Source organism: Oryx dammah, unplaced genomic scaffold, assembly GCF_014754425.2.
Source record: "Oryx dammah isolate SB20612 unplaced genomic scaffold, SCBI_Odam_1.1 HiC_scaffold_22, whole genome shotgun sequence".
In the NCBI taxonomy this organism is placed as follows: Eukaryota; Metazoa; Chordata; class Mammalia; order Artiodactyla; family Bovidae; genus Oryx; species Oryx dammah.
The window spans coordinates 11622895-11649337 of NW_024070206.1; the positions used below are offsets into that span (position 1 = coordinate 11622895).

At 46.5% G+C, this 26443-nt stretch overlaps 1 protein-coding gene across 2 annotated transcripts; it reads left to right on the forward strand.

The window, feature by feature from the left end:
* The first annotated feature begins 718 nt into the window (after positions 1–718).
* Positions 719–20033, forward strand: MRO (maestro). 2 transcript variants are annotated; one of them, XM_040264463.1, is made up of 8 exons: positions 719–910; positions 1050–1168; positions 9414–9516; positions 10785–10931; positions 11964–12146; positions 16372–16527; positions 18187–18294; positions 18864–20033. In XM_040264463.1, the coding sequence occupies exons 3-8, from the start codon at positions 9418–9420 to the stop codon at positions 18915–18917; spliced, it is 747 nt and encodes a 248-aa protein (XP_040120397.1). In that variant the 5' UTR covers positions 719–910; positions 1050–1168; positions 9414–9417; the 3' UTR covers positions 18918–20033. The 2 variants fall into 2 exon arrangements, with proteins under 2 accessions (XP_040120397.1, XP_040120396.1); XM_040264462.1 differs by having other exon boundaries at positions 18187–20033.
* The last annotated feature ends 6410 nt before the right edge of the window (positions 20034–26443 follow it).

The following is a 26443-nucleotide window of genomic DNA, read 5'->3' on the forward strand; positions in this document are numbered from 1 at the left end:
TAAGCTCTGACATGAGCCCACTATGGTTGAATTATAACTCTGCCACTAATTAACCATGTGACCTTGAGCAAGGTCATCTCTGTGCCTCAATTTCCCCATTATGAAAATGAGGATCATAATTAAGAGTACTAACCTAAGAATCAAACAAGATAGGCTACGCACTATCTACCCCAATGTTTGGCACTCAGAAATATTCAATAAACATTACCTATTAGCATAACCATAAGCTCCTAGACCTTAAAAAAATAGAACTCTTTCCTTTTTCTCACACATTGCCCAAGTTACCCAACACACACCCAGACAGTCAATAACTATCAACAAATAGATTTATGCACTTGGGTGGAGAGTCCAGGGAAGAAAGAATGATGGAAGGGAGGCTTTTTAATTGCTCGAGTACTTTTTATACACAGGCTTTTTTGTTTGGCTTGGTTTTCCCAATAAATCATTTACATCATTGAAAGTTCAAATCGGTCCTTTCAGGACCTATTTGAAGGGGCATCAACGGTCAACGCTCCGGCTGGTGGTGCAGCAATCAGTCACAATGAAGCCGCTTGGCCGGGAACACAGTGTCCCGTCCTGAGATTCAAAACTGCTCCAACTGGGTTAGGGAGAGAAGCGCCGCAGCGGCGGCCGTGAGCGGGGACTCCCTGGAACCGGTCCACTGAGCGATGCCGCCATCTAGTGACCGTCCTTGGGATCGCGGCTGGGCAGGGCCCTCATCGCGCAGGCGAAGGAGCCTCAGTCAGAATTGCAGTCCTCTCTTTAGAAACTGGGGGTGGGACTCGGAGTGAGGAGCGAATAAGGGGCGAACACAGCACAGAGAGGTGGGAAAACACCTCATCCCAGTCTGGGAAAGGAAAGGGTACAAGGGGGCTTGTGTCCACCTAGGACAACGTTGTGGTTATCAGAGGTCGGTCCCCTCCCCCACTTCAATCCCATCTAAACTTTGATTTGTTTTGGTTTTCCTCGTACGAATCTCACTTCAGCATTCTGCGCTGACCCGTTATCCTGAACAGACTCTGCTTCTCGTTTCCTTTCTTCTATGTTAGGAATTCAGGGCTGGGAAAATTGAGCCGAGTCATCCCATCTGGCGGCTACCCCGGGAACAGCAGCTCTGCGCGGTGACCCGGGCTCCGGCCGCACCTGCCGCATCGCCACGTGACCGCAGGTAAGGGCCGGCTGAGGGCTGGGACCACCTGGGCTGCGGCTGGAAGAGGCCACCGTCTGCTTGCATCCCCAGACCTTTCTGGAATGTCACTTGGGTCACCGTATCAGAGAGTTGATATTCCCTAAAACGGTAGTAGGCGATTTGATGAAGACTTTGTTCTTTTCTTTTCACAAACTATGCCAATCTATGACCAATAGACTATAGATGATTATATTAAGATCATTGTATTAAGAGCTTTAGATGGGGTTGGGGCTGAAAAGATATTGATGCTTCAAACTCAAGTGTCCCTGTGGTGTGTCCTTACCTGACCAGCACTCAGGACATCGTCTAGGAGCTGGATGCAGGCTTAGAACATAGTTATGGGAAGTGTAGTTTTGGCATCTTAAACTCCTCTCTGCTAGGAGCTATTTTACTTTGAGTTGTTTATGGTCTTCCCCGGTGGCTCAGTGGTCAAGAATCCACCCGCCATGCAGGAGGTACAGGAGATGTGGGTTCAATCCCTGGGTGGGGAAGATCCTCTGGAGGAGGAAATAGCAACCCATTCCAGTATACTTTTCTGGAGAATCTCATTAACAGAGGAGCCTGGTGGGCTATAGTCCATTAGGGTCGCAGAGTCCGGAACAACCGAAGTGACTAAGCCTGCACACATAGGTTGTTTATATTACTCTAAACCTCAGTTTCTCCTCTAAAGTGGGCATAAGTAAACCTGTCAAGATTATTGTAAAGGTTAAATGAAATAAAACAAAGGCTTCTTATTTGAGAGATTGGGAAAGGATTTTAGAGAGCTTATGGTTGAAGGAGTGAATTATTGATATAAAACATGACATCAAATATTTTACCTTAAAAGGTAGAATTTCCCAGTTTTTAATGTGGGGCCATGGCCTTTTCTTTGAACATAGAATCCTCCAGGGGGTGTTTTTTGAGCTTTTTTTTGCATAAGCCACATGCATAATACTGCATCTGTGAGGTCTAGGTTGGGTTTCTTTCAATGTAGTGAGAACTTAAAGACATCTGGGAAGACTCAGGTAAAACCACTTTCTGTATGAACATCCCAATTCCAGTAAATCACTCCAGATTATTAACACTGTTTTCAAACTTCTGTCCACCCACATAAATCTTAATTGGACAGCATTTTTTTTAGCCACTTCCGCATTGTTGAAACCTCCCAAAATATTCAATTTTGCTTTCACAGAAACAACTCCCTTTCTCATATTTCATCAGTTTCTATAATAGTTAAAATTCACAGTTACAGTAACAAGTACAGCTGTTATAAACTGATTCTTGGTAAGCATATGAGGACTAACGCAGCAGAAATTAACAGTGAGTACGATGAGCCGCAAGCAGTGGTAGGTAACATTCGCAGAGGGCCTGCAGAATGTGGTTAACCTGGTAGATCGGTTCAGTAGAGGTCAGCTAAACAGCTTCACCTGCAGTGTATACAAAGTGCTAACTATAGTGCCTAGCATACACAAGTGTCCAGTAGTGGTAGTTACTATTATTGTTATCATTAATAACTTCAGTATTGGAAAGATTGTTGCAAACCTAACAGTTTCTTTCCCTCATTTAACAGATAAGAATTTTGGTCTTCATAATATAGCTTTTAGTTTTAGTGAGTTAAAAGATTATTGATTATAAACCTAACATTTTCAGTCAGAAGGAATTAAATTTGCCAAGGTATTTGGAAGTCAGCCTAAAGGGCAAAACTCATCTAAGTCCCCCCAAATCCATGTCTGTTCAGGAAAACCAGGTAAGAACAGAACAGGGCCATGAAGACAAGCTTCAGGGTCACTGTGATGGTGAAACTGTCCCCATCAGGGGCAGGTCATCAGCACAGAGGGAAGGACTTTCCAGAGGGGGAAGAATTCATTGGAGAACGTGCACAGGGGTAAACAAAACTGCAAGCAGAGCCTGGCCTTAGGCTCAAGGCGTCCAGGTGTCCTCCGGGCTGAGCGGACTCAGTCATGCTAGACCAGGCGTCAAGTCACCCAGCAGAAGAGCCCAGCTCATAGCAAAGAACAGCTGTTTTGGGGCCGGTGGGGTTATGGACACCTAAGTCTTCAAATCCACACACTCTGTTTCTTCACAGTTTGTTTATAACATTCCTCTTGGAGATCCTGTCTTGCAGCAGGTGGAGTTGATCCTTTTGTTTGATTGGTTTGGGTTGAAAGGAGTTAATTTTCGGAGAGGAGGAGGGAGGCCGGCATCGAGGCAGGTGGGTAGAGGCAAGCCTTTGAGAGGCCGCAAGCTCGGGAGACAAAACTCAGGTGAAGGGCCCAGCAGCCCCAAAGTAATTTTTAGATTTGTTGTATTTTTTAAAGCAAACCTTTAATTTAAGAATAGTATCGAAGAGGTGTGCCCAAATCATAGCCTGTACAGCTTGGCCTGATTTTAATTTTATTTTGAAAGAGAAATTCAATGTGCAGCCTTAGGTGAGTGGAGTTTCCCACTTCTGGAGTTGGTTAATTTCCTCCTGAATACTCTAGAGGTTCTTCTATGCCAGCTGTGTGGACCGTCACCAGGCATCCTGTAAATGCCACCAGGCCCTCCGGCTCCCTGGGACTCGGATCCCGTAATTATGGAGCGGGCCTGGCACTTCTAACAAGCACTCTGGGTCATTCCGACATAGGAGGCCCAGCCAACACAGTGAGAAATGCTTTGCTTTCCCCGCCCCAAAGATGGAGATGAGCCCTGATACTTCAAGACTAAACCAGATCAGTTTTTCTCTTGTGCTGGGGAGGTGGGCACTGGTGAGCTACTGCAGGGCCCTGTGTTTTTCTAAACACAACTGAATCCCCCAAGCAGGGTGCTCAACCTCACGTACTTTGCTCTGCTTGAGAGCCTTCCATGGCCTTAAGTTCTATTAGATGTGACTCTTAAGAAATGACAAGGCTGGGACTTCCCTGGTGGTCCAGTGGCTAAGAGTCTGCCTTCCAGTGCAGGGGAAACAGGTTCGATCCCTGGTCCGGGAGGATCCCACGTATCATGGGGCAACTAAGCCTGTGTGCCACAACTATTGAGCTTGTGCGCTGTGCTCTAAAGCCCAGGAATCAAAACTACTGAAGCTCATGCACCCTAGGGCCCTCAGCCGCAACTGGAGGGTAAGCTCTGCTCACTGCAACTGGAGAAAACCTGCCTGCAACAACAAAGACCCAGTGTAGCCATAAATAAATAAATAAATAAATAAAAATTTTAAAAAGAGGTGAGGCCTTTGCCTTCTGAGGCGTGAGGAAGCGTCCTGGGTGGTTAAAGCCCTCAGCTGTGCTGTGTTAATCCGGCAAGAGAGGCCAGAATGGAGGCCTGGGAAGCGGGTTGGCTTTCCTTCCTTCAGGCATGATGGGGAGAAGGTTCAGGCATGATTTTCTTATGCCGCAGATCAGGGACACCAGCTGTTTATTACTGAGGCCTGTGCCCTCCTTGGGGAGTGACCATCGAGGGAAGTTTCTTCTTCTAAGCTCTGCATACCCACGGCTCAGCGCCCGTCAGCTCTGATCCAGAGCATTCAGCCTGAGGAGTGGCAGGTTCCTTTGATACAAAGGGTTGTGTCCAGAAATTCCCCAGAAAGGAACAATCAAGCATGTTTTTTGTTTTTGTTTTTGTTTTTTTGCCTCAGTGTAAATTTTTAAATCCCTTCATTCTGGAAGGGGATGACATAGTAATACTGTGGTTTCTTTTTTCAAAAGGCCCTGGATCTCAAAGTGTGGTGGTGCCTGGACTGGGAACATTCCAGCATCACTTGAGAGCTTGTTACAAATGCAGACTGATGGGTCCTGCTTCAGGTGTACAGCATTGGAAACCCTGGGGACGGGCTCTGGGAATCTGTGTTTTAACAGATTCTCCAGGTGATTTGGATGTGCACTTAGGTGTGAGAACCACTGGCTCAGTGCGACGTGTATGGGAACGCCTTTATTCAAGCAACAAAAACCATCTTGCTAGGGGACTTCCCTGCTGGTCCAGTGGTTAAGACTCCACTCTTCCAATGCAAGGGGTGTGGGTTTAATCCCTGGTTGGGGAACTAAGATCCCACATGCCACACTGCAGTTAAAAAAAAAAAAATCTTGCTAGTTAGTGGGAGTTCAGTGTTCTGGGGGGTTTGGGGGTCCCTCATTGCAGTGGTGAAGGGAAGTGTGCTGTCCAGGGATGAAGAAGCAACAGAGACAGGGGTTACAGGGTGAAGAGGTGTTTCCATGGGTCTCCTGACTGTCTTCTGACTAAGAGAGCATTACTGAAACCAGCTTGGGTTGGGCAAAGATGATGGAGAAGCCAAATCCCCGTGTACCTCCAGGTCATAGAGTCAAATGTTCCAAAGCATGGCTGTTTAACAGGACTGGGTTCTAGCAGTCACCTGCATTAAATAAATTCAAAACTCCAGCAAAATTACCAGGGCCAACTTGTCCTGGCTTGCCCAGGACTTTTCGGCTCTTAGCTCTGAAAGTCCCATGTCCCAGGAGACCCACCAGGGCCAAGCCCCAGTGTGATTATTTTTGCGCACCACCAATCTATTCTCCAGCTCCTCGGTGGGTACTGACTGGGTGCCCCACAATTCACTTCCGTTTAGTTCAGTTCAACTCAGACACTATCTACTTGGAGATAGCATCAGATCCCACAGGTTAAGGGCTCAGGCCCCATACTTTAGAGGCCAATCCCAAGTCCAGGTTATCACCAGTACATGTGACCAGCCAGCTGTAGACTGAAGGTTCCCACAGCCCACTCCTTGGGTTTGATTAATTTGCTAGAGCAGCTCATAAAACTCAGAGGAACATTTTACTTCCTAAATCACGGGGTTATTATAAAAGGATATAACTAAGAGCCAGATGGAAGAGATGCACAGGGCAAGACATGGAGAAAGGGCAAGAAGCTTCGCTGCTTCTCCAAGTACACAACCCGCCCTAAAGCTCCTTGTGGGCACCGATCTGGAAGCTCTCCATCCATTGGGGGGTTTTCTGGAGGCCTCTTTACCTACGCACGGTTGATTAAATCATTCACCACTGGGTACTGAACTCAATCTCTAGCCCTTCTCTCCTCCCAGGAGAAGAAGAGGTGAAATTGAAAGTTCCAGCCCTCTGATCACTGGATTGGTTCCCCTGACAACCAGCCCCCATCTTCAGATGATTTAGGGCCACCTCATTAGCATAAGAGGAGTTGCTTTTATGGTTCCAATCACTTAGGGAATTCCAAGGGTTTTAGGACCTCTGTGCCAGGAATGGGGCCAAACCAAATATATGTTTCTTCATATTAATCACAATATCACCAGGGCAAAACAAGATGATTGATCACTAGTCTATTCAGTAACTGCATATTGGAATTACTTGGTGAGTTTTTAAAAAATACTGATTCCAAGGCCTGCCTCCAGAGGTGATAGTAGACTCGGTCTGGGGTGTAGACAGGGAGTTAAATGTTTCAAAGTTCCTTAGGTGATTCCAACATGAGTAGGGTTGAGAACCACTGTAGCTACATACCTGTCATTTCTTCTACTAAAAATTTTTTAAAAAACCAAAACAAAGGTTAATGGTTTTGGCGAAGCTGAACCCCTACTGCACACTATACACAAAAATCGACTCAAATGGATGAATAGCCTAAGAGTTAAAACCATAAAAATCTTAGAAAACATAGGGGTAAATATTTGTGACTGGATTTGATAGTGAATTCTTAGATATAACACTGAAAGCCTGAACAACAATGAAAACAACAAAAATGGATAGACTTTGTTAAAACTAAAAACTGTTGTGCATAAAAAACATTGTCAAGAAAATAAAAAGACAGTGTACCGAGTGGGAAAAAGTATTTGTGAATCTAATGTCCAGTAAGGCTCTGTGCTGTGCTAAGTTGCTTCAGTCGTGTGTGACGCTATGACCCCATGGACTGTAGCCCCACCAGGTTTCTCTGTCCATGGGATTCTTCAGGCAAGAATACTGGAGGGGGTTGCCATGCCCTCCACTAGAGGATCTTCCCAACCCAGGGATTGAACGCACCGTTCTTAGGTTTCCTACTTTGGCAGGCAGGTTCTTTACCACTAGCGCCATCTGGGAAGCCCTTGATAAGGGTCTAGTATCCAGAGTATGGGGCTCCCCTCATGGCTCAGATGGTAAAGAATCCACCTGCAATGTGGGAGACCTGGGTTCGATCCCTGGGTTGCAAAGATCCCCTGGAGGAGGACATGGCAACCCACTCTAGTATGCTTGCCTGGAGAATCCCCATGGACAAAGGCTCCTGGCAGGTTACAGTCCATGGGGTCACAAAGAGTCAGACACGACTGAGCGACTAAGCATACACACACACATCCAGAATATGTGAAGAAGTCTACAACTAAAACACAAAAAGACAGACCAACTCAGTTAAAAAGCAGGCAAAGGATTTTAATAGACATGACCCTGAAAAAGTTATACAAACCACAAATAAACATACTAAAAGATACCAGTAGTCATCTAAAAAGTGCTAATCAAACCCAGAAGGGCAAACCACTTCACACCCACTAGGATGAATGTAATAATAATTTAAAAAAACTAGAAACTAAGCTTTTGATGATGTGGGAAGATTGGAACTCTTGCATATTACAGCCATTGTGGAAAACAGTTTGGCAGTTCCTCAAAAGGTTAAACATAGAATCACTGTGGTGATGGTTTAGTTGCTAAGTCATGTCTAACTCTTGTGATAGAGTCTGTAGCCCGCCAGACTCTACTGTCCATCGGATTCTCCAGGCAAGAATACTGGAGTAGGTTGCCATTTCCTTCTCCGGGGTATCTCCCCGACCCAAGAATCAAACCCGGGCCTCCCACATTGCTGGTAGATTCTTTATCAATTGAGCTATGAGGGAAGTCCATAATGACTCAGCAATTCCAGTCCTAGGTATATACCCAAAGAATTGAAAGCAAACATTCAAACACTTGTACACCATTGTTCATAGAAGCGCTATACGAAGTACCCAGAAGGTGAAGACAACCCACTGTCCATCAAAAGATGAATGGCTAAGCAAATGTGGCCTATCCATACCATGAAATATTACCTAGATATGAACAGGAATAAAGTATGAGTCTGTGCGACAACATGGATAAACCTCAAAAACATCATGCCAAGAGAAAGAAGCCAGACCCAAAAGGCCCCAATATTGTTTGATTCCATTGATATTAAATATCCAGAATAGGTAAATTCGTAGAGACAGTAATCCAATTAATAGTTGCCAAGGACTGGTGGGGGAGGGCAGAATGGTAATTTCTCAATGGGTATGCGATTTTCTTTGACGAAAGCATTTTAGGTTAGGACCAGATAAAGGTGGTGGTTGCACAATGTTATTAAAATAGTTAATTGTATGTTACACGGATTTCATCTAAAAAAAAAAATCAATGGTTCACTCATATACAAATTAAAACTAAATTAAATTCAATTACATAATTAAGCTAATCAAATTTAATTTAATATTACAATTAAAACTAAACTCTCTAGTCAGTCCTTCATGGCTGGCCTTTAACTACTTCCTGTTGCCATATCTTCTACTACTTCCTGTTGCCGTATCTTCTACCACTTCCCTGTTTTAATTATTATTGCCTCTCCTGTGTAATTTACTACATGGGATCGCACTGGAGTCTCGGCGTGTGCCGTGTGCTTCAGCCTCTCCTTTAAAGCTCTCTCACGCGCAGTGCGGCGTCTCTATCAGCACTTCCGGTGCACAGTCTTACTTCCTGTAGCTTCTAACTGGATCCTTGCCCTCAAAGCGCAGCACTCAGGATTGGCCGCCTTGATGTTACCTGGGAGCTTATAAGAAAGGCAGGAAACCCCACGCCTGACCCACTGAGTCCGAATCTGCATTTTAACAAGTTCCTCTGATAACTCACATCTGAGAAGCACTGGTTTACACCAGTGGGTCTCAAACCACGTTGCAAATCAGAATCACTTTGCAAGCTGTATTTATTAATAATGTATTGGGTACACACGTGGTAAAATTGGAAGCTGTATATAAACAAAGAAGAACAAAGCTTGGCTTCCCACCTGGTTCTTCAAGGAATAAGCCCTAACCCACTGCAGGCTCTGACCGAGGGTGCACTCCCAGAGGTGGTATCTCATCGTGGTTTTGATCTGTATTTCCCTGAGGATTTGTGATGCCGGTGTTGCTCTTTATCTTCTGATGTGACTGGTCCATCTCCTTGGTGACAGCTTTCCCAGACAAGCCTCAAGGATGCTGCTTCTTTATAGCCCAACCCTGGCGCAGGGCTTTGAGTGTCTGTGCTCATATGATGATTTGTTCTTTTTTTAGTTCCATGGACCAAACACCGAGAAGAATGCTGGGCCAGCCCCCTTCCAGCCCCACCACCCAGCCCAAGAAGAAAAGCACATCAGTGATGTCTTTCTTTTCCAAGGTCTGAGACAAATTATTATGAGCAAATGGCCTGTCTCAGCAGCCACTTTGTGATACATGCGCTTGTGGGTTCCTTCCATTCCTTCTACTGAGGTGCCTCTTCTGAAAAAAAGTTTGATGGCAGCTCTTAACACAAATGAAATGTTTATAGGATAACAAGAAGATGAGTTGGGAAGAATTTAGCTTGCTGTGAACTTAATGATAATACAGAATGAACTGCAATGAATATTCAGAAATACTGATGAGTCTTGGTAATCAAATAAACACCAAATAGGGCTGTGGGTCTCGTCTCCAGCCCCATCCCACACCCTCTACTAAGGATAATTAGGATCTTGTCTGGATCTTGCCTGAACCTTGCATTGTCTTGGTTCTGACTCCAACATTTGTTGCCACATTCTGTGATGCCCAGGACAACACGCCCTTCTTGGTGTCAGGGCTCAAAGCTCTAATATCCCGTCTCTTGCCCTACAGTTAGAGTTTAGACCTCGAAGTCCACATTTCTGCATCAGCCACATAGTGCTTCCCAATACGCATTATTTATACATTTCTTTTCCTAATCTTCATTGCTCGGATGCTCACATTCTGGGGTAGGACACCTTTCAGGTGCCCTGAAATGCTTGTCGATGTGCTTTGCTAATTGTGTCAAAGGCTCTTGAGAGGTTGAGTGAAATGAACACTGAGAATTGACCCTGGGATTTAGTCATACTGGGGACAGAGAGTCAGGGAGGGGTATGGGTCCCATCAGCCTGATGGGAGAAGGTTCAAGAGAGAATGCAGCAGCTGGAGAAAGTGAGTATAGACATGTTTTTCAAGGTTTAGCTACAAGGTGGAGCAGAAAAACAAGGAAGGGCTGTGGGAGGAAGAAAGTCAAGGAAACCCTTCTTTGGGACTTCAGGAACACAGCTTCCCCTGTCCTGTTAAAGAGATTGGGCTTCTTAGATCGCATGAACGCTCCTAAAGCCCCGTTGTCTCAGCTCTGTCACATCCACAGCTGCCCAGGCACCCCTCTCTGTAATCCCCCCAAACCTACCTCGACATAAGCTCTGCATCATTTTTCTCCACCCCTTTTTCTCTTCCTCCATTCTTTTTTCCAATATGTAGATTAAACAATATATTCCCAGCAAAAGCCAGGTGTCTTTAGGTGGAGAAAGAAGGAGTCAAATCGAGCAGCAAAACAGGTTTTTCTTACAGGAAGGGATTAGGGTTGGTGATGGGTAGGGTGTCACACTGAACACTCCCAAATCAATGTATTTTTGACCCACCACCTAGGTCTCTTGGAATCTGAGGCTCCAGAAGCAGGAACCTCTGAAGAATGTGTTTTTCACCTTGGCAGAGACAGCCCGGGACCCCAGTGTTAAAAAGCGTCATATGGTGATGAAAGGCCTGGGAACCATGGCCTGTGAGACCCCGGACAAGGTAGGAAGGGCAGGGGCCGCTCGGCCAGCCCTCGTGGCCTGGAGTCCCCAGGCCTGGGGGTCCACTGCTGTGTAACGGATTTCCATGACCTGGCCTTCATATCTCGCCGTTTCCTTGGGGCAGGAGTCCAGGTTCAGTTCAGCTGGGTCTTCTGCCCAGGGGCCTGCAAGGCTGCCATCAAGGTGTGGGCCAGACTGCATTCCTTTCTGAAGCTCAGGGTCATCTTCCAAGCTTTGGGAGCTGTTGGAAGAATTCTGTTCTTTCCGGTTGTAGAACTAACATCCCTCTTTCCTTTCCGACTGGCCGTCCCCGGCTCCCGGAGGCCGCCCTCACACAGCACGGCAGCTTTAGTTCTTCACGGTCAGCAGGAGAGCGTCTCCTGCTCCTGTCTGCCGTGGGATCTAAGGGAACCATGGGAATGACATCTGTCACCACCATGAGGTCAGAAGCTCTCAAAGTCACTGGCTCCTTCTACCCTCGAGGGCAGGAGACTTACAGAGGCTCATGTGACTCCGTTGGGGTCAGCTCAGGGTCAACATTGCTCAGTATCATCAGCCTTGGAATACAGAACCGCAGGCAAGGTTAACATATGGCTGGATATTACCCTTTGGTGAATTTAGTTTTTCTAAGAATTTATGTTTGTTTAGGAAAAGATGTTTTCCCCACTTCTTCCTTCAGCATCTGTCCACTTCAGTGACCATTTCATCTCATCCCCTGTCAAAGTCACTAGTAGGCCACAGGTCCCTAGGTCACCCAGCCCACCACTCTCCTTAGCGTGCCCTCCCCAGCTTCACCCACCCACAGGCCAGGCTCCAGACTGTTCTGTCCATTCTTCCAAGACCAAGCTGGGTTCTTGGGTCAGATTAGCGAAAGCGTTTGCTATTTTGCCAAGAGTTATTGCATCTTGTGCTGAAGAAAGCCATGACCTCTTAGTCCAAGCCCCAGGTTATTGGATGATTAGAAGTAGAGTTGCTTTCCAACCCATGTGGAGCAATTGCTGTGCTGCTAACGCTTTCCAAACCTTGTTAACAGGTGAGAAAGTATAAGAAGATTATCCTAGACCTGCTTGTGCACGGTCTGTATGACCCGGTGAGTTCGGAAGTCATCCATGAAAGCATGAAAACCCTGACCATCATCCTGAGCAAGATGCGGGGGAAAGCCCTGGGCTCCTTCTTCATAGACATCACCCTTCAGACCCGGACTCTGCTCGATGACGTAAGCAACACGACACGGGAAAATTCCAGGTTCTTAAAGTCAAATGTGAGCCCTGGGTGACGCGTTGCTCAGGAAACAAGGCCGCTGTTATTCATTAGTTATTAAGAAATTGTGGCTTAGCTAGTAAAGAATCCTCTTGCCGTGTGGGAGACCTGGGTTCGATCCCTGGGTTGGGAAGATCCCCTGGAAAAGGGAAAGGCTACTCACTCCAGTATTCTGGTCTGGAGAATTCCATGGACTGTATAGTCCATGGGATTGCAGAGAGTCAGACATTTCACTTTCAACTTTCTTGTTGAGAGACTGGTACTGTGCTGGGGGTTACGGAAGATATATAAAGATATGCAGGATTCCATCACCACCCCTCAAGGAGTGTTCATCTTAATAGACCCGTTGCGTATATACACACTTAACAATGATGATGCCCACGTGTGTTCAATGGTTTCTTACAAATGTGATGATCAGCGTAGTCCATGTTTAGTGAGCTCTTACTGTGTGCAGGCATGTCTCCAGGCAGTTTACATGGATCGTCTCACCTTCACGATAACCCGGTGAGGCAGGTGCTGTTATCTTCACTTTATAGAGGTGGAAACCAAGGCCTCGAAAGGTTAGGTAACTTGCCCAGGGATCATGGAGTGAGTCAGTGGGTATGAAACTAGGCCCTCTGCCCAGGGCCTGCACTTTTTTTTTTTTTCTGTTAAAAAAATTTTTTTAAATTGAATTCTGTTTTTATTGAGGTGTAGTTGATTTACAATACTAGTTTCAGGTATACAGCATAGTGCTTCAGTATTTTTACAGTTCATACTCCATTAAAAGTTGTTACAAGATAATGGTTGTAATTCTTGGTACAATATATCCTTGTTGCTTATCTATTTTATTATTTTAATTTTTAAAATTGATTTTTAATTGGAGGATACTTGCTTTACAATCAGGGCCTGCCCTCTTAACTGCTGGGTGACAAGGCAGGCTGAACAAAAAGTGCATGGACACAGAATGTGAGGGCTCAGGAGCTGATCAGTTAGCTTACCGTAGTTACACACACACACACACACACAGCTGATCAGTTAGCTTACTGTAGTTCACACACACACACACACTCACACACACAGCTGATCAGTTAGCTTACCATACGTAGTTCACACACACACACACACACTCTCACACACACACACAAACACACACAGCTGATCAGTTAGCTTACCGTAGTTCACACACACATACAGACACACACACACAGCTGATCAGTTAGCTTACTGTAGTTACACACACACACACACACACACACAGAGCTGATCAGTTAGCTTACTGTAGTTCACACACACACACACACTCACTCTCACACACACACACACACACACACAGCTGATCAGTTAGCCTAACGTAGTTACACACATACAGACACACACACACACAGCTGATCAGTTAGCTTACCATAGTTCACACACACATACACACACACACACACACACACACAGCTGATCAGTTAGCTTACTCTAGTTACACACACACACTCACACTCACTCGCACACACACACACACGCAAGATCTGTAGAGCAGGGAGCAGACCTTGCATTTCCTCACACAGCATCTTGTGTGCTCTGCACGCCTGATTCCTCAAGAGTGACTCTGTGGGAGCCAGGTGCCTGGCACCCCAGGGGAGGAAGAGAAACCCACAAAGTATGGAGCTTGAAGCTTATGAGTAGCTGCTGGGACATTTCCCTCCCCTCCTGCTCAGGGAGACGGAGAGGCCTGTGCTCAATGTGAACCAGGGCTCTCTGGGGTGGGGAGGGAGGTCTCCGCTCCACCTCCCTGGAGTATTAAGCAGGTATCTCCAGGGAGGTGTCTCTACGTCTCTCTGGAGGTGCCATCTTAATCGCCAGGGCTTGTTTGCCAAGCAATCTTGAGGGATGGGGGGCAGGGGCACCTCTGTTCTAGAATTCCAGGCATGAGAGTCCCTGAAAGGACTCTTAGGGAAGAAGGGAGGGATTTTTTAAATAGGACCGGGGATTGGGGTATCAATCCTAATTTATCAAGTCTTGGGAACGTCCCTGAACACATGTGGGCATCGACGTCATCAATGTGTATATACTCACGGCTCCGTTACAGTGAATCTTCCTGGGTGGGGCGGGTAGGGGCGGGCAGGTGATGGAACCCTATGTGTGTGTACACGGTGGTCAAAGATGGGTCTTGAAAGGGGGAGGATTCTTTGTGCACATCAGCACCCACGGTTCAAGCAAACTGGATTTCCTCCAAAGGAGAGGAGCAGTTAGGCGTTAAGGTCGTGTGTGCAGCGGGGGAGGGGGGGGCGGCGCAGGAGGAGGGGCGGGGACTTCGAGGAGGAGGAGCCGGGGAGGACGAGGACTTCGAGGGCCTCAGGGGAAACTTCTGAGTCCCCTTTCCAAGTGCATTTGCTTTGGGGGTACTGCTGCAGACCCTCCCGTGGGGGTGTTGTGTAATACATAAAACAAACGCTTAAGGACACCGAATCTGAGAGGTGAAAAATGGAATTCCAAGAAGTTTCTGGCCCCAGGTTTCTTGGTTAATGGACTATGAGCTCTTTTTATCAGCTCCATATTGTGACTAAGGAGACCGAGGCCTCAGGGGTCAAGGAACTTGCCCCAGGTCTAGCTTTAATGAGTAAAGAGGTAACCCATTTTCTCATGCAATCATTTTTTAAGGCCAGGTAGACTGTGATTTTTGATCAGAGAGCCCTTGTCAAGGTGAAACCTGGGGACACTTGTGCGGAGCTCTTTCTGACAGTTTGTAACTCTGTCTGAGCCTTCTTCCCTGCCTGCCTGTGCTGTGTCCCCTTCAGATGACTGTCAGACTCCCGGGGGGACAGACAGCCCCTTACCCACCTCTGTGCATCTCATAGCATTAGGGTAGTGCTTCAGATAGAGTCAGGACTCAGTGAGCGCTGCTGCTACTGCTAAGTCACTTCAGTCGTGTCTGACTCAGTGCGGCCCCATAGATGGCAGCCCACCAGGCTTCCCCATCCCTGGGATCTAGCTGACTTGAATTAAACACACACACACTGGGAGAACAGTGGAGAAAGTGCAACACTAAGGCAATTTCTGTGTGTGTCACACGTGCTAAACATTGTTTCACAAGAGATCAGTGAATGTCTGTGGCCCCCCCAGTTCTAGGTGAGGAGGCCCGTCCCGGTCTGGTTCCCTCTGGTTCACCTGGAGCTGGTGAGGATCAGGAAACACTGATATAAAAATTCCTTCACCATGAGTCAGGAGACTGGGTTACCACTCTGGTTCTCTGTTCCCTCATCCTGTGATTCCGGGCAAATCCCTGCTGTCTCCCAACCTGGGCAGGGAAATGCTTGGACTAGACAGCTCCCAGGGGAGACAGAGAAAGGCCTGAAGCTGCTGACCTGCAGTCAGGGACACACCAGGCAATCATATCAGAGCTGGAGAGCTGGCAGGATGTCAGGAAAGAAACAATGATTTCTGCTGCATATGGGAGAATTCAGACCAAAGTAGAGAGAGATGGCCTGGCAAAAATGCTGGGAGTGGTAACAAGGAGTGGGGCAAATGAATTATGACACAGCACCCCCACCCCCACCCCCCACCCCGCCCAAAACCTCTTTTTGGATTGACATGGGAAAGAGCTCCCAGAGAGACTGATGAAAAATCAAGGTGCCTAACAGTGGAATAGTCCATGTCCATTTGTGTAAAAATGTGGGAAAGGGCTATATAATAATATATATATTTTGTTTTTTCCTTCTTAATTTTCTGAAGGGCTACATACAAAATATATGACTTTGTGGAGAGGGAACTTTGGTGGTAGGTGGAGAAGTGTAGGAAGGAGACTTCCTTTTTTTTTTTTAAACCCTTTGGGTTTATTTTGAATTGATCAAACCTGGGTCTCCTGCATTGCAGGCAGATTCTTTACCATCTGAGCCACCAGGGAAGCCCATAATACTTGGTTATTTTGAATTTTGAACCCTGTAAACATCGTCAATCTCCAAAACGTTAAATAATGAAGAAAAAATCTGGGGAGCTGAGAGTAGCCACAGTGATGCCCGTGTCTGCTGGAGGAGAGCCTCAGTGCAGACTCAGGGGGTCTCCTCTCCATCCCCCAGCCCAGCCGGCCGAGTGCTGAGACGGGAGGTCAGGGCCCACCTGGAACGTGCAGGGAATAGGGCCGCGCTGGCCCGTGATGCAGCTCTTTGTGGTACTGACTGGGGTTTGTTGTTCTGTTCACGGGGGACTCACAGGAGAATGACAGCCTGAGATACTCGGCCTTTGTCTTGTTTGGGCAACTGGCTGCCCTTGCCGGACAGAAGTGGAGGAGATTCTTCACCCGTCAGGTGAAGCAGACTCAGGACTCCCTCCTGACCCACTTACAGGACAGGAATCCCCAGGTGGCCAAGGTAAGTTTGAGCCTCTCTGGGCAACCGCCTGGAACTGTGGTACTGTTTGTGGAGGGAGCAGGGAGGCAGCCCTGCTGAGTCGGGATGCCAAGCCCTCCGCTGTGGCCAGTTCCGTCGTGGATGCTCAGGGGAGCATCCGTGTGAGTCCTGGAGAAAGTGCTTCTCTGATGGCTACCTGATTCCTCTCTGAGCAGGGTTGTTCTTTTCCATCTGCTCCTGCCCTGCCTGCCTGGTTCCGGCCCCTGTCAATGCCAGATACAATCAGGTTAATAGCGAGGGGGCAGGGAGGTGCCGGCTGACTCTCTGGGGCAGCAGCCTTCTCAGAGGAGACTCGTTCACGCCCAGCTAGATCTTGTCACCGCACCTGGTTCAGATTCCCCACCTGGTTCAGATTTGGCTTCTTAGCTTCCCATGAAAAGTGACAAGGGTGTTAATTGCTCAGTTGTGTGGGACTCTTTGTGACCCCATGGACTGTAGCCCACCAGGCTCCTCTGTCCAAGAGATTCTCCAGGCAAGAATATTGGAGTGGGTAGCCTTTCCCTTCTCCAGGGGATCTTCCTGACCCAGGGATTGAACCCGAGTCTCCTGCATTGCAGGCTGGTTCTTTACTGTCTGAGCCACGAAACTTTTGTTTCATTCTTGGAGAAAATGTGTCCTAATGGGATTGGCTGGACCTCAGGGCTGCTTTAGAGCAGGTGAGAGTTTCAAAACCATCAGGAGCAAGTGAAAGTGAAAGTCGCTCAATCGTGTCTGACTTTTTGTCAGACCCCATAGACTACACAGTCCACGGAATTCTCCAGGCCAGAATACTGGAGTGGGTAGCCTATCCCTTCTCCAGGGGATCTTCCCAAACCAGGGATCGAGCCCAGGTCTCCCACATTGCAGGTGGATTCTTTACCAACTGAGCTATCAGGGAAGCCCAGCAAAGGGTTCACTGATCTTCTTTAAGGCGGTACATGAGGGAGGGAGAGGGAGAGGGAGAGAGAGAGATTGAGATTGAATTTAGGAATCTGGCACGACTTTTTAAAATAGTTTTTTTTAACTTTTTATTTTGTGTTAGGGTATCGCCGATTAACAAACAACGTTGTGATGGTTTCAGGTGAACAGCGAAGGGACTCAGCCATACACATACGTGTATCCCTCCTCCAAACTCCCCTCCCATCCAGGCTGTCGCATAACATGGAGCAGAGTTCCCTGTGCTCTACAGTAGGTCCTTGTTGGTTACCCATTTAAATGTAGCAACCCAGCACTACTTTTGATGAGACAGGAAGGGTTGTGGTAAACTCAAGCTTTGCCCTCCCCTGCAGGCCCAAGTTATAGACATGGTCATTGCATAAGCATAAATCTTCTCAAAGCTATGTGCCATCCTGGATGGGAGGAATTTGGGGGAGAATGCATACATGTATACGCATGGCTGAGTCCCTTTTCTGTTCATTTGTAACTCTCACAACATTGTTCATCAGTTATACCCCAATACAAAATAAAAAGCTTAAAGTTTGAAAAAATAAAAAACATAAGCAGAAATCCTTTAAGATTCAAATTTTCAAACTTTCTGGAAGTGGTCCCCAGATCGCAGATCGGTACATTCCTCCTCCTTGCTTAGGATTATATAACTCTCTCACGTTTGTGACCATAAGATGGTATTATTATTTCTCTCAGGCCTGCAAAACAACTTTTCGAGCCTGTTCTCCGTATCTGAGACAAAGCAAGGACTACAGCTTCCAGAATGAGGAGGATCAAAGGAGCTCTAAACTCTGCCGGCAGCTGGTGAGTGAGCGAGGGCAGGAGGCGTTCTTCCAGTCCCTGCTCAGTCGATGCCGGTGTTAAGGCGGAAGGTGGTCGGCACACCAGGGAGTTGCCCCCATAAAACAACTGTAATTGACCCACAACGCAATGTGAATGGCAAAACGAGCAGAGGACTGTGCACAAAATGCATTGGCAGATCTGTGTGTGTGTGTGTGTGTGTGTGTGTATTAGGTCGCTTAAGTTGTGTCCAACCCATTGTGACCCTATGGACTGTAGCCTGCCAGGCTCCTCTATCCATGGGATCCTCCAGGCAAGAACACTGGAGGAGGCTGCTGTGCCCTCCTCCAGGGGATCGTCCTGAGCCAGGGATGGAGCTCGCGTTGCATCTCCTGCAGGGGCAGGCGGGTTCTTTACCACTGGCACCACCTATCTTAGATCTCTGGGTGAATGCCAGTGATGATGCCTCCTCCTCTGAGAACCTGAAAGTTGTTTATCCTCAAGCGCAGCCTTTGATGACCGTCTACTCGTTCTAGAGTCGAGGAGGTTTACTGGATCCTTTCCTCATGTATCCCTTTGCCAATTTCTTTCAGAGCCACTACCATCCCGAGCTCCTGCAGTTCTTCTATGCAAATAAAATCCTGTAGACACAGAGCGGCAGGGAGGTGGGTCCAGTGAGCGCATGGCTGGGGGCTGATAGTCCCCCCTCTTTTAACCCTTCGGATGCTCTGTTGCCTCTGGTGATTGCGATAGAAAATGGGATGTTGGGAGAGCAATTGATGGCAAACTTAAGACCGTGGAATTGTATAGTTGTGTCAAAAGTAAATTCTAAATAGCGTACGTCTCATTTTCTTCCACACAAGTTTGATGATAAAGTTCATCCTTTCTTTAAAACATTTAAAGTATATGTGGATTCGGTGCTTTTTTTCTCAGCATTTTTCTTCTTAAGGATATCTCTGTCGCCAACCTTTCTTTTTAATTTTTAAGCTTTAGGAGAATATTACCTGAAGTTTTTTGTTTTTTTAAAAAAATCTGCTATTGAGCCTTTGCCATTTGCTATTAATACCTTTTTCTGGTGAGACCTATTTAGAGTTGGCCAAGGTACCAAGAAGTTAGTGTGGAGGGCAGTTTCTAGCTGCTCATCATTGTCAACAGCCAGTGTCTCCAAGATATTCCAAACAAGAGTTAATAAAGAGAAAAAAAAATCGATGAAGCATGTGTTGAAAAACCTCAAGCTAATGGTAATGTGTGGAATATTAATAATGAATAATGTGTATTAAGCATGTTTATAGTTCACTGGGTACTAAGCACTTTGCAAGTATTATTTAATATTCACAACAAGCTGTGAGAAAGGTACTATTAGTACCCTCATTTTATAGGTAAGAAAAGTAAAGTGAAAGTCACTGTCTTTGTGACCCCATGGACTATAGCCCCGCCAGGCTCCTCTGTCCATGGAATTCTCCACGCCAGAATACTGGAGTGGGTAGCTGTTCCCTTCTCCAGGAGATCTTCCCAACCTGGGGACCCAACCCAGGTCTCCCACATTGCAGGTGGATTCTTTACCATCTGAGCCACCAGGGAAGCCCAAGAAAACTAAGGCACAAGGAAATTAACTTGCCCCAGATTACCCAGTAATTAATCGAAGCGGAATTCAAACCCTGACTATGGGAGCCTACATTCAGTCAGCACACTGCCTTGTTATGGAATAACTGATGGATGGTTAGAAATGTAAAAAAAATAAAACTAATTTTAAAAAACCGCCACTGCTGCTCTTCTGTTTGACTCAGTAAACTTTTGCTTTTATGTGTACTAAGTATACATTTTTATTAATCATCTCTTGGCTACTATGTCAGTTTTTTTGGTGATCAATCCTAGTTATAAGCGGGGTCACATTAATCTTATAATGAGTTTAATTTCACAGTCCCTCTTAAAAATCCTATAAATCTTATAAAAAGCAAAAAGTCTTATAAATTTTATAAGAGGGAAAATCTCACAGTCCCGACCACCTTCCCTCCAGCCAGATGACTTCTCAGTCTTCTCCTGGAAATCCTGGTATTTACTGCTGATCTTGGAGTTTGGGTCATACCTGGACCAACTATGTCCAGCCTTGAAACGGGAAAACACAGAAGGCCACAGATGCTGCAGAGGGATCGCAATGCCAGTCTGAGCACCAGGGGCTCAGTTTTCTGTCCTAGCTCTCCAAAGACAGGACCACATAACACAGTCAAGGGGGTGCGATGTGTCCTGGGAGAGACAGGCTGTGGGGGGGCAGAAGGGGCGGCTGGAGCCAGGCACCAGTGGGCTTTCTTTCTTCCTGTCTTGAGGCTGGGGTACTTGACAGCAGGAGCTCTAGGGGGTCATCCAGAGTCGGGACTGAGCTGGTGAGATGATTCTGAGCTGAGCCCTCTTCCTTCTCAGATGGTGGCCTGTTCAAAACTTAGCTGCAAGGTTGGTTCAGAATCTACTGCGGTTCTAGTCAGTGATCAGTGACTGCGTGAGAAATGACTGCGTTCAAACAGGTGGGAGTGGAGGGGTCAGGCAGGTCACCCACCCGGAAGCACAAACATCTGTGCACTTAAGGCCCCTCGGTTGATTAAAACTGTGGAAGATGCTGTGGAATGCCTTTAAGATTTCTGGTAAATTGTTACTTTGGTGTCCTCCAGTGAATCGGGCCTCCTGTCCTTGGGTGACTCTCCGCCCTCAAATCGGGGCTGGCTTTGGGACCTGCTGTAACCACTACCACGTGCTGGCAGGGCCACATGCAGGTTCTAGCTGTGCTTTAAAAGCCCCAACAGCTTCCTGGTGGAAGCAGCTTTCTGGGTGGAGCCAGCTGCCGCATCAACAGCCAGACTACCAGGAAGCAAGAAGAATGGCTGAAGTCTCCGTTTTGGAAGGAAGACCAAGGTGACTACACGGAGATGCCACGTGGAGGAGAACTGAGGACCCCTATTATGGGGCTCCCCCTCTCAAGAAGGTTGTTCCATTCCTCTCTGGATATGTCCTGCTTGGCCAGTCCCTGCTTCACTCACATGACTATACAATCCTCTTAATTATAAGGCTTAATTCTTCCCTGGTAATTGACGAGGCCACCTGACATCAATTCCCCCCTATAAATGGTAGCCTCCTCCTTCCTGGAGTGGAGGAGGAGGTTGCTGGCATGTCCCACCTGCACTCTGCTGCACACGGTGAGTTGTTGCTCCAGGAGCCTTTGTGTAAGATCCCCTGTCTAAGAAACCATCAGTGTCCCATTGCCGTCTCTCGGGTCTTTCTTTGCTGTCTCTGGCCTCAAAGTTGGGCAACTGCAAAGCTCACAGGCCTTCAAGGTGCAGGCCACACCAGCCCATGGTAAGTTCTGAGACCCAGACATATGACACAGGTTGGCTGTTCTAGCCAGACCCTGTCGATCAAGCTACCCCAGCTAGCACCACATGGAAAAGAGATAAGCTGTGTCCATCAAGACCATCCCAAACTGCAGAATCATGAGTAAGGAATCAAGTGAGTGGGGTTTCCCGGGTGGTTGTAGTGGTAAAAAAAAAAACCCATCTACCAATGCAGGAGATGTAAGTAAGATGAGTTGGATCCCTGGGTCAGGACGATCTGCTGGAGGAGGGCATGGCAACCCACACCAGCCTTCTTGCCTGGAGAATCCCATGGGCAGAGGAGCCTGGCAGGCTACAGTCCGTGGGGTCGTGAAGAGTCGGATATGACTGAATCAGTTTAGTATGCAATCAAGTGAGTGTTGTTCTTAGTGACTAACTTTTGGGACAGCTTGTCACTCAGCAAAAAGAAGAAAAATTTTTGTCACTAGTGTTGCATTTTGGCTGGTTTTGTTCTGCTCTAGATAAGCTGTCTTTGAGTTTAAACTATCCTTCTAGAAAGTTAAATCATCATGGAATTCCGTGGTGAGAGTGAGGGCCCATGAGTTGTTTTTCTATCTCTATCTGATGGTATCTATGATAAGGAAACAGGCTTCCCTTGTGGTTCAGCTGGTAAAGAATCCGCCTGCAATGCAGGAGACCTGGGTTCGATCCCTGGGCTGGGAAGATCCCCTGGAGAAGGGAAAGGCTGCCCACTCAGTATCCTGGCCTGGAGAATTCCATGGATGAGTCCATGGGGTTGCAAAGAGTCGGACACGACTGAGCGACTTTCACTTCACTTCACGTCATGATAAGGAAACATTTGGTGAATGACAGAGTAGTTCCAGACTAGTGGGAATGGAGTCCAAACTCTGCCATCCCGGGCTCGCAGCCAGGGGCTCTCTCGCTTCCTTTCCAGCCTCTTCTGTTCCTCTCTCTGCTTCCGTTCACTTTGGCTCCTCTCTTCCCACACACTGCCCGGTCTCTAGGGCTCCCTGCCTTTGTCCCGTCTGTTCTTCCTGCTTCAGATCCCCTCCCCCATTCACCCGGGCACACTCACACGCACACCTATGCACGTCTCACATGTGTCTCTTGTCCGTACTCCAAGACCTGAGTCAGATGCCTGATCCCCTCTCTCAGGGGAGAATTCCCCTCTCTGAATGCCCAGGGCATTCCAGCCACCTTAGGCCACTTAACATGTTTTACCTCATTGAAAACTTTTTTAACCTATAGGTCTGAAACTGCTAAAGGCCACACCCTCCCTTGCACATTTCTGTGTCTCCAGCGCGGTATTGTGCTAAGTCGCTTCAGTCGTGCCTGACTCTTTGCGACCCCATGGACTGTAGCCCGCCAGGCTCCTCTGCCCAGGGGATTCTCCAGGCAAGAACACTGGAGTGGGGTGCCATGCCCTTCTCCAGGGGATCTTCCCTGACCCAGGGACTGAACCCGCAACTCCTGTGTCTCCCGTATTACAAACAGATTGTTTACCACTGAGCCATCGGAGAAACACTTTTATCTCCTGTATGACCTCATAGGTGCTCAATAAATGATTAGAAAACGAATGTTGACTGCGGGGAGGAAGTCTGAAAGTCATCTGAAGTTATCACTCCTTGGGAGGAGCCTGTTTTGACAAATGAAAGTGATCCTTTCTCTCCTTATAACCCATCTACAGGTTACTTTTATGCTTATATATTTAAAGTTTTTCTTTCCCCAGGTGGTGCTTGTTAATCAATGCCAGCCTAAGGCCATGATTTGACATTTCTTACTTTTAAACACTAGACATAGGACTGTCGAATGAATGAGAGCGAAAGGAAAGTTCAAGCGCTGCCAGGCTAAGTGGTCAGGGTGAGGATGTCCATGAAGCTCAGCTCCTGCTTTAGGTCACTCATGAGATGGGGTTTCCTTAAAGGGAGAGGAGAAGGGAGAGAAAAAGACACAGAAGGAAGTTGAGGACCTAATAAGTGTGGTCAGTACCGGTCATCAGTGTGAACCGAATCCTGGGGAGTAATTGAGACAATGCTTCACACATTAGAAAAACACTAGAGTGTGTTTTGTTAAAAGAAATGGCAGCCGATAGGAGAGCCAGCAGGTAGTACTATAAACCAGGCAGACAAGTATTGGTGCTTTTCTGCGTTCTCCAAGTTTTCTGCAGTAAGCCTGTATTACTTTTATAATCATAAAACACATACCAAAATAGTCTTTTAAGGTAAAAATTAAATGTCTATCAGTGTATAAAATGATATGCTTTGAAAAGCCTGGGATGGCCATTGGTCACTCTCAGTAAATATGTATTTGCCTTTGTTCTTTGGCATTTTTGTTTTAACTTGTCGATGACATAACCTGTTAAGTGAAACTGCTTATGGTTGACTATCGGTGTATTTATATTACAGAATTTACATTCTTCCAGTCTGACCTTAGTATAGTAAGTGTTTTCTGTATTTATGTATGTGTTAAATATTCTTAGAAAAAACTTGGGTCCTAGATAAAGCCAATACATCCCAATTTACTGAGGAGAGATGGTTTGGTATTCAAAGCCTCCTATTATTTACCAAGTTAAGCACAGACCTCTAAGCCTGACACATGAGATTCTTCACAGACACCAACCTCTAATTTCCCTTGGCACTTCTTAAATTCCCACCTCCTGAATGTTTCATCCTGCATGTCCTTGCTTCCACCTACCATTCTCTGGGTCAATTCCAGCTGCCCTTCTTCTTCCGAGGGAGGGCAGAGCAGTTGGGAGAATGGGGCCTGGAATTAGGCCCCACAAGTGTGAATCTGGCTCAGCCACTCACCCACGTGGCCCTGTAAGTCAGTGTACCGTGCCTCAGTGTGCAGATCTCTAAAATGGAAATGATAACTCAGAGTTGCTGTTCTACAGGGATTCAGTTAGATAACAGGGAGCATTTCCCACAGTGCTTGGCTCATAGATGGTGCCCTGCAAACACCAGTTAATTTTGCTCCTCACCCGCAACCCACTCTCCAGATACTGTTCCTTCTCTTCCTGGAGGCACCCAGGTGTTCAGCGAGGTCCATTCCAGCCTGCAGGGTGGGGATGTGAGGCTCATCCTGATCCTCCCCAGTGAATGATTGGAATCCCTGGGCCAGCTGTGCACCCTGCCCCTCACCAGGCACCCGAGACTAACTTTGAGCCTTGGCCCAACAAAGTTGGCTGAGTTTATAGACTTGCAAATGCTGGTGCCTCAACAAAGCCTGAATCTGTCACCTTGTAGGCATTGGAATGGCTTAATGCATTTTAATAAGGAAGAATCATAACTGAATAAGAATAACAAGTTGTTCTTTCCCGCTGGGTCCTTGCTGTGAACACTCAGAGCAGGAGCCAGGCCTTTTCTTGCTCCAGGAATGGCTTCAAGGCCTCCGTTCATTCCGTCCTAACATTCCCAACAGCACCATTAATCATTCTGCATGAATCTTTGGGGTGATATCATGTTAATAATTAACGCCTCACCTTCTGTTTCCAAATGTGACTGCCGTGATCGCGTTCCTTCCAAGCTAATGAGTTTCCTGCAGCGCTTTGCAAATGTTAACCAGGAAATGGCCCGCATGTCTCCCTTCAAGAAGAAATGTTTTTCAGAAGTGTAGATTAGAGAGTTAAAATTGTTTGCTAAGCCTTGCTAGTAGAGACACAGGGCTCTGCCACAGCAAAATACGTGGACAGAAGTCTAAAGCTTTCCATGCGCTCACTCGCACCGACTACATCAGCAGATACAGCCTCCCTGGAGAAGGGGAGAAGGTTAATTCCCTAGTATGATATCGTGTGTGCTGGAAGGACATAGGACTCGGCATCTGAAGACTCACACTCTGTCACCTACTGGCTGGCTACCTTCAGCAAGTCATATAACCTTTCAGAGCCTCAGTTCCTTCATCCGTGAAATGGGAGAGAAACTCACCACACAAGATATTCTGATGATCAGATGAAGCAGTCTGTGTAAATTGCGAGTTGTTATTCCAAGATGAGGTATTATTTACACAGTAATCACTCATTATTGTAGCCTATTTATCCAAGGGAAAGTGGTGGAAAGAATGAACTACAGTATTAACACAGGCTTCTATTTAAAAGGAGCAGTCAATATAAAAAAATCTTAAAAACAGTAAAATTAGCTATGGTACATGGTTTTACATCAAGATGTTTTGCCAGATAACAGGTCCCCCTGTTACTCTGTGAAATGGGATTCCATTTACAAGTTCAACATGGATCTATTTTGTACAATTTAGTTACACCCAAACCTTTTCTCTATGATAGGAAGAGCTGTGTTCAGAAATCATGACATTTTCTTTTAGATTCCTCGAATATTGGGATCAAGTTTAACTCAAAACAGTTATGACTCTGTTAGGGAAAAATAAAAGTTGCAATCCGTTTGGATTTAGAGCTGTTAGAGTGGCAGTTTATTTTTTTAGACCCTTATAAGCCTGAGAAAAACAATCCAAGGAACTGGAGATTTTCTGACCAGCAGGAAAATCAACACCATGTGCAGAATGCTGGATTAAATTAATTCACTAGTGAGCTCATTTTACAACCATAGCAAACAAATTCAATTCCCTAAACAGAATTTTATGACTTAAGGGAACAAATCCAATTTCCTGTATTAAACACAGTGTGCTTGTTTAGATGGTTAACTGGTTTTATTTGTAAGTGTTGTTTCTTATTAATGCTAGGTAAACAAAGAAAGGATATTATCTTGACAATGGAATATACACAGTAAGTCTGTTTACAGTCAGTCCTCAGTTTATTGAGCTTCACTGTATTGCCTTTCCCACATACTGCATGTTTTACAAATTGAACGTTTGTGGCAAGCCTG

Bases quoted from the DNA above. Each gene is read 5' to 3' on its own strand.
- MRO (XM_040264462.1), top strand. From the start codon at position 9,418: ATGGACCAAACACCGAGAAGAATGCTGGGCCAGCCCCCTTCCAGCCCC. The intron at 9,517-10,784 runs GTCTGAGACAAA...CCCACCACCTAG, and splicing joins TGATGTCTTTCTTTTCCAAG to GTCTCTTGGAATCTGAGGCT. The intron at 16,528-18,186 runs GTAAGTTTGAGC...TATTTCTCTCAG, and splicing joins GGAATCCCCAGGTGGCCAAG to GCCTGCAAAACAACTTTTCG.